Source organism: Aspergillus lucknowensis, assembly GCF_044049455.1.
Source record: "Aspergillus lucknowensis strain CBS 449.75 chromosome Unknown BJX67scaffold_71, whole genome shotgun sequence".
NCBI classification, from domain to species: domain Eukaryota; kingdom Fungi; phylum Ascomycota; class Eurotiomycetes; order Eurotiales; family Aspergillaceae; genus Aspergillus; species Aspergillus lucknowensis.
Genome location: NW_027263615.1, coordinates 41618 through 55894, shown reverse-complemented (window position 1 = coordinate 55894; position 14277 = coordinate 41618). Strand labels below are relative to the sequence as shown.

The 14277-nt window shown below is 58.6% G+C and overlaps 5 protein-coding genes across 5 annotated transcripts; 3 read left to right on the top strand and 2 right to left on the bottom strand.

Annotated features, from left to right (window-relative positions):
* Positions 1-125: 125 nt before the first annotated feature.
* BJX67DRAFT_385833 (cupin domain-containing protein) lies at positions 126-814 on the top strand (the record flags this gene model as incomplete). Its single annotated transcript, XM_071033947.1, has 3 exons — positions 126-362; positions 422-593; positions 651-814. The coding sequence occupies 3 exons, from the start codon at positions 126-128 to the stop codon at positions 812-814; spliced, it is 573 nt and encodes a 190-aa protein (XP_070881186.1).
* A 590-nt stretch (positions 815-1404) lies between these two features.
* BJX67DRAFT_385832 (type I polyketide synthase) lies at positions 1405-8897 on the top strand (the record flags this gene model as incomplete). The annotated part of the gene is made up of 6 exons (XM_071033946.1): positions 1405-1913; positions 1971-2054; positions 2100-2408; positions 2485-2903; positions 2961-7120; positions 7170-8897. The coding sequence occupies 6 exons, from the start codon at positions 1405-1407 to the stop codon at positions 8895-8897; spliced, it is 7209 nt and encodes a 2402-aa protein (XP_070881185.1).
* Positions 8898-9086: 189 nt separating this feature from the next.
* On the bottom strand, positions 9087-9949 carry BJX67DRAFT_385831 (SDR family NAD(P)-dependent oxidoreductase; the record flags this gene model as incomplete). The annotated part of the gene is made up of 2 exons (XM_071033945.1): positions 9087-9331; positions 9379-9949. The coding sequence occupies 2 exons, from the start codon at positions 9947-9949 to the stop codon at positions 9087-9089; spliced, it is 816 nt and encodes a 271-aa protein (XP_070881184.1).
* Positions 9950-10252: 303 nt separating this feature from the next.
* BJX67DRAFT_375433 (aromatic prenyltransferase) lies at positions 10253-11689 on the top strand (the record flags this gene model as incomplete). The annotated part of the gene is made up of 3 exons (XM_071031692.1): positions 10253-10447; positions 10510-11048; positions 11110-11689. 3 exons carry the CDS (start codon positions 10253-10255, stop codon positions 11687-11689), a joined length of 1314 nt encoding a protein of 437 aa, XP_070881183.1.
* Positions 11690-11949: 260 nt separating this feature from the next.
* Positions 11950-14096, bottom strand: BJX67DRAFT_375432 (flavin-containing monooxygenase; the record flags this gene model as incomplete). Its single annotated transcript, XM_071031691.1, has 9 exons — positions 11950-12339; positions 12391-12541; positions 12589-12718; positions 12770-12806; positions 12879-13243; positions 13303-13449; positions 13500-13592; positions 13649-13887; positions 13942-14096. 9 exons carry the CDS (start codon positions 14094-14096, stop codon positions 11950-11952), a joined length of 1707 nt encoding a protein of 568 aa, XP_070881182.1.
* Between the last annotated feature and the right edge of the window lie 181 nt (positions 14097-14277).

Sequence of the window (14277 nt, the reverse complement as noted above, 5' to 3'; positions counted from 1 at the left end):
AGAGAGCGAGAGATAGATTGATAGATAGATAGATAGATGACCCATCCGGTCAATTCCCCCCGCAACCACCGTAATTCATTCTCCCACCCAAAGCAAACCCACCAGAAACGAACCGTCGAAGAAACATGTCAGAACCCAAAGGACCCATTACCAAGTTCCCTGCTGAAGGCCTCCGCCACGCCCGACGCTTCATCACCTCGCACAACAAAGATGGCGAAGGCGTTTTCGTCGTCGACGACGACGGAGACCACCACCGCATCATGGTCGAAGGCCTAGCAGTCGCAAACATCATCTACAGCACTGCCGGAAACCCGGTCGATATGAACGACGATAAGGATCTCGCCTATGCTCGCGAGCACGAGGTAAGCCGTGTCGATGCGGACGAATTTGATTGCCTCTTTTGTACTAAGGAGATCGGAAGCCTTCGATCCACGTCCCCCACGGCAGCGTGGCCCGTCTGATTGATTTTGCTCCGGGGGTCGAGTCGCCGATCCACCGGGCTCTGTCGATTGACTACGGAGTCGTGATTGAGGGCAAGTTTGAGCTTTCGCTGGACAGTGGGGAGAAGAGGGTGATGTTGCCTGGTGATACCAGTACGTTTCGCTCCCCGGTCGCCAGAATTACCTTGGACTAACAGATGTCGTTGGTAGGCGTCAACAGGGGCTGCATGCACAAGTGGAAGAACCTGGACGAGGAGAAGCCGGGCCGGATGCTGTTCGTGTTGCTGGACGTGGAGCCGGTCAAGGTCAACGGCGAGAACATCACGGAGTATCTGGGGATCCTGGAGAAGGACTACGCGGGTACTGGCAAATAGGGGTAGACTAGTCGTTTGCACAGTTAGCTATTCGTGGTCGAACAAGATAGGTTTTTTTGATGTCTGGAGAATTCCCGTAATCCGTGTAGGGTGCACTAAGCACTACCCGGGCCCGCTTCTCAATCCAACCCTAAGACTCGGTGTTTGTCCAGGCTTCCATGAAGTGTTGGAGATAGGTTTTTTGATGTCTGGATTCCCCGTAATCCGTGTAGGGCACACCGAGCATTCCTCTCTCCTCACCTCGCCCTGAGACTCGGTGTCTGTATGTCGAGTCGGGAGCGTAACCGTCGCCAGACATCCATGCATGCGCTGGAGAGCATGCGAGACATGCAGTGCTTGGCCGTTCTCGCGGTTCCCGAGCCAGTCTGGGGAGTCCAGCAGAGTTCTCGCTCCACTCCCGAAGCATGTGCATGCCGGCCCATGAAGATCCCCGTTGTCAAGGATAACCGGGATCCCCGACAGCCGAAACGCTCCCCAGGATAGGTCAATCACCGGGCATGATCAGTCTAAATACTATTCTAAATACGACAGCACTGGGACTGCCATCCCCCCCTGAGAACACCACACCAATACTCTGATTGCCTGTCACGATGTCTCCCGTAATCTTCGACTCGGGGAGCTCTACTGAACGCTCCTCCAGCGCTTCGCCGGTGCCGAGTGACATTGCCTCGGACCTCCCATACGAACCCATTGCAATCTGCGGCATTGCCTGTCGTCTGCCGGGAGAAGCCACCCATCCTCGCGCATTCTGGGATCTGCTGGCAAACGGCCGAACAGCGCAATGCAAGGCTCCCGGGTCCCGGTTCAATGTCGATGGGTTCTACCACCCAAAGGGACAGGACCGGCCGGGGAGTATGATGACCGAGGGGGGGTATTTCCTGAATGAGGATATTCGAGAGTTTGAGAACAGTTTCTTCGGCATCAACAACCTCGAGGCAACCTACATGGACCCGGCGCAGAGGAAGCTGCTTGAAGTGGTGTACGAATGCCTGGAGAATGCCGGCATCCCGATGGAAAAGGCCTCTGGGTCCAACACGGGCTGCTACGTCGGCAACTTCACCGTGGACTACATGGTGATGCAACTGAGAGATCCTGATTTGTACGAGTCCATCTGTCTGCGCGGTTGACATGCTTCTAACATGCGTCTTGACAACAGTCTCAGCCGCTACTCAGGTACAGGTCTGGGTACAACCCTCCTGGGCAACCGCATTAGCCACATATTCAACCTCCAAGGCCCAAGGTGCGTCAATCCGCGCTCAACCCTGGAACGTCGCTGACCGCACAGTCTGGTGATTGACACGGCGTGTTCGTCCTCACTCTACTGTCTGCACATGGCATGCACCGCCCTGCAAAACCGCGAGTGTGATGCAGCCGTCGTGGCCGGCGCAAACCTCATCCAGTCCGCCGAGCAGCACATCGCAACCGTCAAACTCGGCGTGCTCTCCCCCAGCTCCACCTGCCACACCTTTGACTCCTCTGCCGATGGGTACGGCCGCGCAGACGGTATCGGGGCCCTGTACGTGAAGAGACTCAAGGATGCCCTGCGGGACGGGGATCCCATCCGCAGCGTGGTGCGCAGCTCTGCAATTAACGCGTAAGCATCTCTCACTTGCCCTCTCTTGCCGCACGATACGTCTCGAAACTAAAGCTAAAGCGTGGAATGTGCTCAGAAACGGCCGAACACCCGGAATCAGTCTGCCCAGCGCCGACGGACAAGAATTGGTCATCCGGAAGGCGTTCGCGCGGGCCAACATCTCGGTCCACGACATCAACTACGTCGAATGCCACGGCACCGGCACCAAAGTCGGCGATGCCATTGAAGTGGACGCCCTGGCTCGCGTGTTCCCCCGCGCGGCGAACCAGCAGCCTCTTCTCATCGGGTCCGTCAAGAGCAACGTCGGGCATTCAGAAGCCGCCAGTGGCATCTCCAGTGTGATCAAGGGGACCATGGTCTTGGAACAGGGCCTGATCCCCGGGAGCTATGGGGTACAAGATATCAACCCCAAGCTGAAGGCTGAGGAGCGAAATATCGTCATTCCGACGGAGCTGACTGCGTGGCCGGATAACTTGCCTCGTGTGAGGCGGCTTGGTACGTGATATCCCAGGGGGGGGGTGGGGTCTGGACCGTTGCTAACCGGGGGAATAGGAGTCAACTCCTTTGGGTACGGAGGAGCCAACGCTCATGTTATCTTGGAACAGGCGCCAAAGGTATCCGAGACCACGACAGTGAGGGCACCGTCGCTGTCTGCTGTCGTGCTGCCTCTGTCGGCCACGACGACGGCCTCCCTGGAAGCCCGCGTGCAAGACTTTGCCCACTTTGACTATGGAACAACCGATATCCTCGACCTCGCTCATACACTGGCCTCTCGACGCTCCCAGCTTCCCGTCAGAGGCTTCCTCGTTGCTCCCCGGTCCGGAGACATCGCCACCTCGTTCCGGACAGAAAACTTCATCACGGCGGCCAGCCCAGTGACCAGCAAAGCGTCGACGCCATTCGCATTCGTCTTCACAGGCCAAGGCTCCCAATGGCCTGGGATGTGCCGGGAGCTCTTCTCAGACTTCGCGGTGTTCCGACACGCCATCGCCGAAATGGACATGGTACTTCGGGGTCTTCCCAACGGGCCCGAATGGTCCCTCAAGGACGCCATTCTCGGCGACGCCGACAAGATTCACCTTCCGTCGCGCTCCCAGCCCTGCTGCACGGCGATACAGGTTGCGCTGATCCAGCTGCTCTCGTCCTGGGGCATGTTCCCCGCCGCTACGGTCGGTCACTCGTCTGGAGAGATTGCCGCCGCGTACGCCGCTGGGTATCTCTCCTCTGCAGAGGCCATCGCGATCGCTTACTACCGTGGATACTGCGCGACCAAGTCAACGCAGGATGGAGCGATGATGGCGGTCGGGTTACCCGAGGAGGAGGCCGCGCAGGCCATCTCCGACGCTGGGCTAGAGGGTCAGGTACGCGTCGCCTGTGTCAACTCCCCCGGCGCGGTGACCGTCTCGGGAGATAGACCGGCCGTGGAGGAGCTCTCGACCGTCCTCAAAGAAGCCGGAACCTTTGCGCGGGTGCTCAAGACCGGCGGGCAGGCCTACCACTCGCACCACATGCGCAGCATCGGCGGGGACTACCAGGCCCTCCTCGAACAGGTCCTGCCCCGGCTGGACCTTGCCAGCCGGCAGCCCCAAGGCGCGCTGTTCATGTCGTCTGTCACGGGCGAAGCCAAAACAGCTGGGTTCTCGCCGAGCTACTGGCGCCAGAACCTCGAGAGCCAGGTGCGCTTCGCGCAGGCCATCGACAAGATGTATACCGAGGAAGAAGGAGGGCCCTACTGCTTCATCGAGCTTGGACCGCACTCGACGCTGGAGCTCCCCATCAAGCAGACGCTGGCGACTGCCGGGGTCCCACAGACGGAAGTGCAGTATGCGGCGCCCGTCAAGCGGAACGTCAACGCCGTGCAGAGCGTCTTGAGCTTTGCCGGCAGCCTGTGGCTGAAGGGGTATGAGATGGACTGGTCTCGCATCCATGGGCTTCAAATGCCCGGCAAGACCGGCAGCTCGGGGCGTGTCGTCACGGATCTCCCCAAGTACCGGTTCACATACGGCGAGCAGCCCCTGTGGCATGAGACGCGAGCCAGCGTTGAGTTCCGGAAGCGCAAGTACCCGCGGCATGAGCTTCTGGGGAGTGCCCTTCCCGGTGGCAATGGGCGCGATATCATCTACCGCAATGCGCTGCGTCTTGAGGATGTGCCGTGGCTGGCGGACCATCGACTGGGAGAGACGATTGTCTTCCCCGGCGCGGGATACCTTGCGATGGCCATGGAAGCTGTGATGCGGGCTACGGACACGCCTCTGGAAGCACGCCCGGTGTTTGAGTTTTCCAACGTCACGATCACCAGCGCGATGGTGCTAGACAGTGACGCCACGGCGCCGTTGGAGCTCTTCACCTCGCTGCGACGGGCTGCTATCACCAACGCCGCGACCTCGACAACCTGGTGGGACTTTGCCATCTCGACGTATCGCGATGAGACGACAGTGCAGCATTCCGCGGGAAGCATCGCCATTCGAGACAGCCAGTCTCCCCTGTCGTCTCGGTATAAGCCGTCGAGCAGCATCAGCCTGGAGTCCACGGCACGACGAACTTGGTACGAGAGATTCGTCAAGCAGGGCCTGAACTACGGCGATGCATTCCAAACCATCTCCGAGTTCCAAACGCCTCGCATGAAGGCCGGACTCTCTGCCAGTGCGACGGCGCCTCTCCTGACTTCCTTCGACGATCCCCTCGCAGTCTACCCCGTGCACCCCATTACGCTCGACGGCATGATCCAGCTGGCAGTCGTAGCAGCCGCCAATGGCCGGCCCAAGGAGCTGATCGCCCAGGTACCTACCAGGCTGGTGTCGGCCGTTGTGCATACAGCCCCGCGGGAACCTGCCGACGAGACGACCTGTCATATGCATGCTGTTGTCGAACGCACGGGATTCGGATACATCCAAGCTGGGTTGGAGCTGTCGAACAAGGCAGGCGAGCCCCTGGTCCAGGTCGACCAGATTCGGCTGGCGCCATACCACTCTCCCAAGCAGAGCGACGCCGCCGACGACACGCGGCACCCGATTCTGCGCGTTCTGTGGAAGCCGGATATCCACGGGCTGGGCTTCATTGAGCCTCGTGCTGCGCAGGAATATCTGCAGGGGTTTGCGGAAGAGGCGCATTCGCCTGTCTCGGACGCTGGGTTGCTCAAGCTCGGGGGCGTGCTGGATCTGCTGGGACACAAGGACCCAGACCTTCGCATTTTGGAGGTGGGCAATGACTCGCATGAGCTCACCATGGCCGTTTTGGAGCTCTTGTCGTTCCAGAGCGAGTTTCGCCGGCTGCGAAGCTACACCACCGCGGTGTATTCGAGCGATGAGGGTGCCCTGGTAGGGGGGCCTGTGGACATGGAGTCAGGCACGCGGTCCGAGAAACAGGCTTCGCTAGGAGGAGACAACGACAAGTTTGACCTCATCTTGATCCCGAGTCTGGATGAGAAGAAGCTCGCCGGGGGAGCAGTCGAAGCCCTGACCAGCGCCCTGTCAGCCAACGGGTCTATCCTAGCCCTAGGCCGTGAATCGTCTGCAAAGGATTTGCTCGCCACATCAGCATTATCTACACTCGCAATCTCCCTAGAGCCCAGCAGCCCGTCTTCGATCATCTTCTCAAAGCTCCAATCCGACCCCCCTGCGGTCCAGAAGTCGAAATTCGTCATTGTCGAGCGAGACGACACGGAGACGCCCCTCGGCTCTGCGCTCGCAGACGCACTTCGCTCGCTCCAAGGCCATTCGGAGGTGCTGCGCGTTCCTCTGCACCAGCTCGCGCCAGAGCATGTCCCCAGCGGGACTACGATCTTCAACCTCGCCGAGCTGGAGGTGCCGCTTCTCGCAACAATCTCAGACGAGGACATGGCCCGCGTCAAGATCATGACCGACAACGCCGCGTCCCTGGTCTGGGTCACCGGCGGAAACATCGTCGCCGGTGGGAATCCAGACTTTGCTCTGATATCGGGTCTGTCCCGGGCCGTGATGCTGGAGCAGCCGGCGTTGAAGTTCTACACGTATGACGTCGACGTCCCCGGCCGACAAGACAACGCCCAGGTCCCCCTCACTGCTCAGCGATTGGCATCTGTTCTATCCCAGCGGGCCAATGTCCCCGATCTCGAGTTCGCGCAGCACAATGGCGTCGTGCATGTCTCCCGCTTTACGCCCGACGAAGGGCTGAACGATCTATTCCGCCGCAAACAGGGTCTCCAGGCGACTTCGGCTCGACTCGGAGATGTCCCGGATGTGCGGCTTGCTCTGAAGCAGGCCGGCCAGCTCGACTCCATGTATTTCCAGGAGCAGGAGGCGGCGGTGCCGGGGTTGCTTGCGCCGACTGAGGTCCGGGTCAAGGTTGCGTCTGTCGGGCTCAACGCGAAGGACTACTATGTCCTGGTTGGTCAAGTCGACACGCCCGACGCCAGCTGCCAGGTGGATTTCGCGGGGACCATCGTGGAAGTTGGATCGGCCGTGACCGAGTTCAGACCGGGCGACCGGGTTGTCTCGATGGCGCCGAGTCACTTCCAGACGTATCGGACGGTGCCGGACTGGACGTGCCACCGGCTTCTCGAGCATGAGAGCTTCGACGAGTGTGCGACTCTGCCGGTGGTCTTTGCAACGGCGATTTACGGACTGCATTACCGTGCGCAGATCAAGGCTGGAGAGTCGATTCTGATCCATTCGGGGGCGGGAGGTGTTGGAATTGCTGCTATTCAGTTAGCCCTAAATGCCGGGGTTGGCCAGGTCAGTGTCCGTCATATTGTGTGAGTTATTATATTAATCTTCTGTACAGATCTTCACCACCGTCTCCAGCGAGGAGAAGAAGCAGTACCTCATCGACCAGTTCGGGCTCGAGCCCTCCAACATCTTCAGCTCGCGCGACTCGTCCTTCCTCGACGGCGTGCTGGCCGCCACGGGAGGGAAAGGCGTCGACGTTGTGCTCAACTCGCTGACGGGCGACCAGCTGCATGCAAGCTGGAAATGCTGCGCCTCGTTTGGCCGCTTCGTCGAGATCGGCAAGCTGGATCTCACCACCGCCGGCCGGCTGCAGATGGATCAGTTCCTGCGCAACACAACCTTCACGGCCGTCGACCTCAGCCAGCTCTACTACACGGACGTCAAGGGTCTGCACGCAGAGTGGAAGCAACTCGTTGGCGAAGTCATGACGCTATATCGCGAGGGGAAGATCACGCCGCCAGGGCCCATCAAGCGCTTTGATATCAGCGAGACCACGCAGGCCTTCCGCTACTTCTCGTCGCGGAGTCGCATGGGCAAGGTGGTGATCAACTTTGAGCGTGACGACGCCGAGATCCAGGTGCAGCCGCGGAAGCACACTGCGCAATTCAGTCCGCACAAGAGCTACATCATGGTCGGATGCTTCGGGGGTCTGGGCCGGACGCTCGCACGGTGGATGGCGAGTCGTGGCGCGCGCAAGTTCGCTTTCCTGGGCCGCACCGGCACGGACAGGCTCACTGCGCGCGAGCTGGTTCAGGACCTGGAGGCACTCGGCGCGGAATGCCGCGTCGTGCGAGGCGACATCTGCACTGCTGCCCACGTTGAAAGCGTCACGTCCGCTGCCGCATCCCTGGGTCCCATCGGGGGCGTCGTCCAGGCCGCAATGGGCCTCAACGAGGCGCTCTTCTCCGTCATGTCGAACACTTTCTGGCACACGGGCATCGACCCCAAGGTGCACGGGACATGGCACCTGCACGAGAACATCCAGAAACACGGGGGTGCCTCGTCTCTGGACTTCTTCCTCTTGACCTCGTCGGTCTCCGGCAGCGTGGGGACCGCCACGGAGGGCAACTACTGCGCCGCCAATCACTTCCTCGATCGCTTTGCGCGCCACATGCGCAGCGAGGGCTGCCCTGCTGTCGCGGTCGGGCTCGGCATGATCTCTGAAGTCGGCTATCTCCATGACAATCCCGAGATTGAGGCGCTCCTGCTGCGCAGGGGGATCCAGACGATCGATGCGGACGAGCTGATCCAGCTCATCGACCTGGCGATCTCCTCGAGCTCGGCCATGGGGATCCCGCACGCTCACGATGCGCTCGCGGCATCGCATCTTCTCACTGGTCTTGAAGCCGCGGGGCTGAAGGAGCTGCGCAGGAAGGGCTTCGAAGGGTCGCATCCTGCACTGGAAGATCCGCGCGCAAAGCTCCTGATCAACTCCTTCAATGGGGGATCGGGCGACGGGTCAGATCAAGCGGGCGCCGACGCAGGCGGGCTTCCGGCTGCGGTTGTGGCGCTGATGCAGGCTGGAGAGTCTCTCGAGGAGGCTGTCCTGGTGCACATTCGACGCCGGTTCGGGAACCTGGTTCTGCTCAAGTATGATGATGTGGATACGCGGAAGCCGCTGGCGCAGTATGGGATGGATAGCATGATTGGGGCTGAGTTCCGGACGTGGTTCTATCAGAGTCTGGCGGTTGATGTGCCCTTGGTGCTGCTGCTGGGAACTTCGTGCACCCTGGAGTCGTTGAGGGATTTGGCTTTGGTGAATCTGGAGCAGGGGAGAGATTAATGTTATTATCCAGGCGTATATTGATTAGAATTGAGTTCTCAAGTGTGGTGAATTGACATATTTATTGATCCATGTGTGCATAGGGCTTGGTGATGGCAACAGAACGCCTCACAACAGAGTTCTCTTCAGTAATAATAAAAGATTCAAGTATCTTCACTTCTGAAAGATTCATGTATCTACACTCGGCCGTCAAGTCTGCAGCTGCAATGTCGTGCCCCCGTCCACAATCCACCCAACCCCAGTCACATAGCTCGCCCCCGGACTGGTCATGAACAGGACCACATCTGCAACCTCCTCGGCCTGTGCCACCCGGCGCATTGGGATATTGTTGAGAGTACTCGCAGGGAGCCCGCCGACAGCACTCAGCATCGGGGTGTCCACCCAGCCGGGGCAGATAGCATTGACACGGATTTCATAAGGCGCACAGTCCAGCGCTACACAGTTAGCACCTCGTCGTCTGTTTGATTCACGCCGTGCTTACCAGCATTGCGAGTCAGTCCCAGCGTCCCATGTTTCGCCGTCGTGTAGGGAAGAATCCCCGGGACAGCCATGTACGAGTTGCACGAAGCCACGTTCAGAATCACGCCTCTTCCCAGACTCCGCTCGCGCCCACCGACTGTCGTGCTCGCGATGCTTTGCCCCTTCATGACTGTCGTTACGGCCTGGACGCAGTTGAACGTGCCGAGGACATTCACCTGCCAGAAGCGGTTCATCTCGTCCACGCTGACCTCGTCCACGGCGCGGTGCTGTTTCACTCCAATCCCCGCACTGTTGACGCTGTAGTCGATGCGGCCAAACGTCTCGACCGCTTGCTGCACCATCTTGGTGACGCTGTCCATGTCCGTGACGTCGACTGCAACTGCGAGTGAGCGGTACGTTGGGTTCGTGGCTTGTGAGTCGCATTCGCGCGTGGTCTCAACTGCGCTGTTGTAGTCGAGGTCGGCTACCACGAGCCCTCGCGCGCCTTCAGCTGCGTATGCGAGGGCGCATGCCTTTCCAATTCCACTGCCTGCCCCGGTGATGATTGCCACGCCGTCGATTTGGTATCCCATCGTCAGTTTTCTTCGTCAGGGTTGACACTGCATCAAACGAGAAGCGGTCTTTCGTCAACAGGACCATTTCTTCAACATGACCAGGCCAGTGTCCGGCTTGCTTGGTATCTCTGGTATCCCCGGGATTCCCGATGTGACCGACGTTGCCGCCGTTCCTGCTGCATGGACCATGGATCGTGCGGCAACAGATGCCGGGACATCATGGATGCATCCCCGGTTGCCCGGACAGGGGCCAGTATATCAATAGAAGCGTCACGTAGCCTCAAGTCTGACAGCCGAACCATCGAGACCGTTGATTTCAAGATGACTGCCGTGAAGAAAGCCCCCATTACGCCCACCAAAACCTGGACGAGAATCTCGCAATGGCTTCCCCCGCGAAACGCCGACATGGACTACTGGTGGAAGCTGACGGGCCTGCACTTGGCCAAGATGCTGGAGGCAGCCGGATACTCTGAGGACGTGCAGGTGGATGCGCTCATCTTCCACTATCACTGGATTGTAAGCCCTTGATCCCTCCCCAGTTCATGCTATACTATACTCTCCGGGCTAACCGCCCCCAGGTTCCCTACCTAGGCCCAGCGCCAGGCCCCAACAACCATGTCCAGTGGAAGTCTCTTCTCGGTGTCGAGGGCTCCCCGATTGAGTACTCGTGGAAGTGGAACACCCCGACCAGCAAGCCGGATATCCGGTATACCATGGAAGGGATATCGCCGTATTCCGGGACCGCGTTGGATCCGCTGAACCACCAAGCAACAATCGAGATGCTGCACCGGATCGCGGCCGCCGTGCCAACGGTGGATCTCACATGGACAAACCACTTCCTCGCGACGCTGTTTGACCACGATCGCTCGAAATACGCCCGCGAGGCAGCGGCCGGCACGCACTTTGCGACGACCATCGTCGTCGCCGCCGAATGGCTCCCGCGAGGGCTCAGCCTGAAAACGTACCTTGTCCCGCGCCGCCTGGGACAGAAGGATGGAATGCTCCCCTTGGCACAGTGGGAGGAGTCCCTCGCGCTGCTGAGTCCCAATTGCGCCGCCAGAGCTGCAATGCATGAGTTTCTACAGACCAGCCCGGAAGGCAGGCTGATGAACCCATAGTGAGCACCCCTTTCCCCTCCTTTCCTTTACCCAAGTCATTTCTAATAGCAGATGAACTAGCATGCTCGCCGTCGACAACGTCGCCCCGGAGAAATCGCGCCTGAAGTTCTACATGCAAACGCCTCACACCAGCTTCGCCTCCGTCCGCGAAGTCATGACCCTCGGCGGCCGCATCCCAGTCCCCGAATCCCAACTGCAAGACCTCCGCACCTTGCTTCTCGCCGTCAGCGGTCTCCCCGCCGACTTCCCCGACGAGCAGGAGGTGCCGTGCCAAGAGCAGTACCAGCCCTCGGCGATTGACAACTTCGTGGAGCTCCCGATCCTGCTGTCCGGGTATCTGTACTACTTCGACATTGCCCCGGGCCCGGCCGTTCCGGGGATCAAGGTGTACACGCCGGTAAGGCGGTATGGGCCGGATGACCGGGCGCTGGCGGACGGGATCATGGGGTGGATGGAGGCCCATGGTCGGGGAGAGTACTGTCAGCGATACAGCAAGATGTTGGAGGATCTCACGCAGCACCGCAAGCTGGAGGACGGGAAGGGCATGCAGACGTATGTGAGCTGTCTCTTCAAGGGCAACGGGGAGCTGGATATTACGTCGTACATTGGGCCAGAGGCTTTTGACGCCGCTCTGGTGTAGATATCTGGAATATCATGTTGTGCAGTCAATGCTCTACGTCGTTATCGTCTAAATCTTTGCCTTTTACCTTTCTCGGGAATGTATAGCTGTATCGATGTGACAACGTCTCTTGTAGATGTATATGACCGAGATATACATTTTATCACCGATGTATGACATTCGCAATTGCTCCGAGTGCACGAAGAATCCGCCTGTTCAGGATGTGTCTAATTAATCAGTACCATACGTCGACATCGATTAAGACATGAGATATATATCCATCACTCAAGCACCCACGGCTCATCGCACCGTCTCACAAACGGCGCCATATCAACATCTTCCCCCCTCTCCCTCCGTATTTCAAGAAGGGTCCTCCCATCGCCCATAAACGCCCACATGTCGCCATCGCGCCGGACGATGTCAAAGTCCTCGAACCGCGGCACCCGCAGCGTCTTGATCATATGCAGCATGCTCCCGCTCCAGATCTGGATCTTCCCCTTGTACTTCATCCACGACGGGCAGTCCTCTGCCCACACCGAGTTCTTCTGATGCCACGTGTCGACGTGTCGGCGCCACTGGCTGGTGACGTCTTGCTTGGGCGCGAGAGAATGGAGGTTCTCAGCGCTGATTTTGGCTGCGCATTGCAGGGCGTATTCGGCTTGGATTTCGTGCTGTAATTGTTAGCTTTTACCGAATAAAAGAGGAAATTAGAGAAAGCGTACGGTAATCATAAGTGAGCCCTGGGCCCAGTTCCCTGTTGGACCGGCGATGAAGAAGAGATTGGGGAAGTTGGGCGTTGCCATGCTCAGATAGACATTGGGCTGCTCTTCCCATTCTTCGTGCATTGTGCGGCCGGCTTTCCCGATTATCTTGCTGCGATCGTTAGCTGTAGGACAGTAGAGTGAAGGCAATTAGCATACAAGTGCGGTGAAAATGCAATGTCAAAGCCTGTGGCGCAGACAATGAGGTCGAACTCATGGTGCTCGCCGTTGGTCATTTGGATTCCTCTCTCGGTGAAGTGGGAGATTTCGTTCGTGACCACTCGGGCATCTAATAGCATTGTATTAGCATCAGGTCTCCTGGTGTAGAAGGATGGCTTACTGTCTTGCGCAAGAGCATCGGCCAAACCAATCGCTGGCTAGACATTCGCCCACATCAGCTGGCATATCCCACGCGGTATAGATGTACAGATGTAAAGATATCAACGTACCGTCGGCCTCCGACACCCAGGGGAAAAGTCCGGGGTAAACAGTTTCGCCAGATCCGGCCGACCCTTGAACTGACCCGCCACCATCTCTCGAATCATATCACGGGTCTCTCCGTGGAGGGGATGGTGTCTCAGGAAAATCGGGAACCGCTCCTGCATGACCCCGTCGACGGCCTTGCGGTACTGCAGGAACCGCTCCGGATCCGAGCGAAACAAGATCTTTTCGTCCTCCGTGTACGAATGTTTCCCAGCTGGTGCAGGCTGGGCTGATCTCTCCGGGTCATCGGGAAACACGCGCAAGTCCTGGATTGCTGCCGGCGGGACGATCCATTGCGTGGAGCGGATGAAGACGGTTAGGGACGATGAGCCTGGTATATAGGTCAGATATATTATGCCGTAGATGGGGTGGGAAAGGGATCGCGCATACCCTTCACCAGCTCCGGGATGACCTGAACACCGCTCGATCCGACTCCAATGACAGCAACACGCTTGTCCTTCCATTCAATGGCAGGATCCCAGTTTGCCGTGTGCGTCATGACGCCCTTGAATGTCTCGCGGCCCTTGATATCCGGCCCTATAAAGCAAGGTCAGTCGGGGCTCTCGTTCAGGCACAGAGCTACTTACATCTCCACTTGTTCAGCAACCCCGAGCCATTGATGAGAACATGGCAGCGATCCAGGAACGTTGTTCCGTCCTTGCGTCTGATTTGCAGCTCCCCTTTCGACCGGTTAGTCATATTTCCATGGAACCGTAGGTCGTGGAGCAATCCATACATTCCCCGTCTTCATCCATCCACGTCGCACCAACCACAGTCGATTCAAACCGGATGTACCTCTCCAGGCCGTACTTCTTGGCAAAATTCACAAAGTACTCCTGAATCTGCCCGCCATAGGCGTAGTACCCATTCCACTCGGGGTTCGGCTCGAAGGTGAAGTTGTACGAGTGCGAGGGGACGTCGCACCCTATCCCGGGGTATTTGTTCTCGAACCAAGTGCCACCCACGGCTGCATTTCTGGTTCAGACAGTTAATGCAGTTTCTGACCCTGGGTTGGAAAAGACAACTCACTTCTCGTAAACAACCATCTCGCAGTGCGGTACCATCTTGCGCGCCTTGTATGCTGTGACCAGGCCGGCTGGGCCTGCGCCGACGTGGACGATTCGCAGAGGTCGCGGCTGCGAGTGGTACCGCTCGGCTGGCCTGAGATTTTCGATGGAGCCCATGGTTTGAGTGTGATGGCGGTTGGATTTGGTACGGGAACGCTGGTGATCATAGTATACGAGGATAGAGTGAACGGTTCTCGTGTCGAGATTTCGACTCTTATCCATGCAATGATTTGCCGTCCTCACAGCATGATTTGCTCATCCAAGTCTTATAATGCCCGGGGTGACAAAAAGGTGGGAG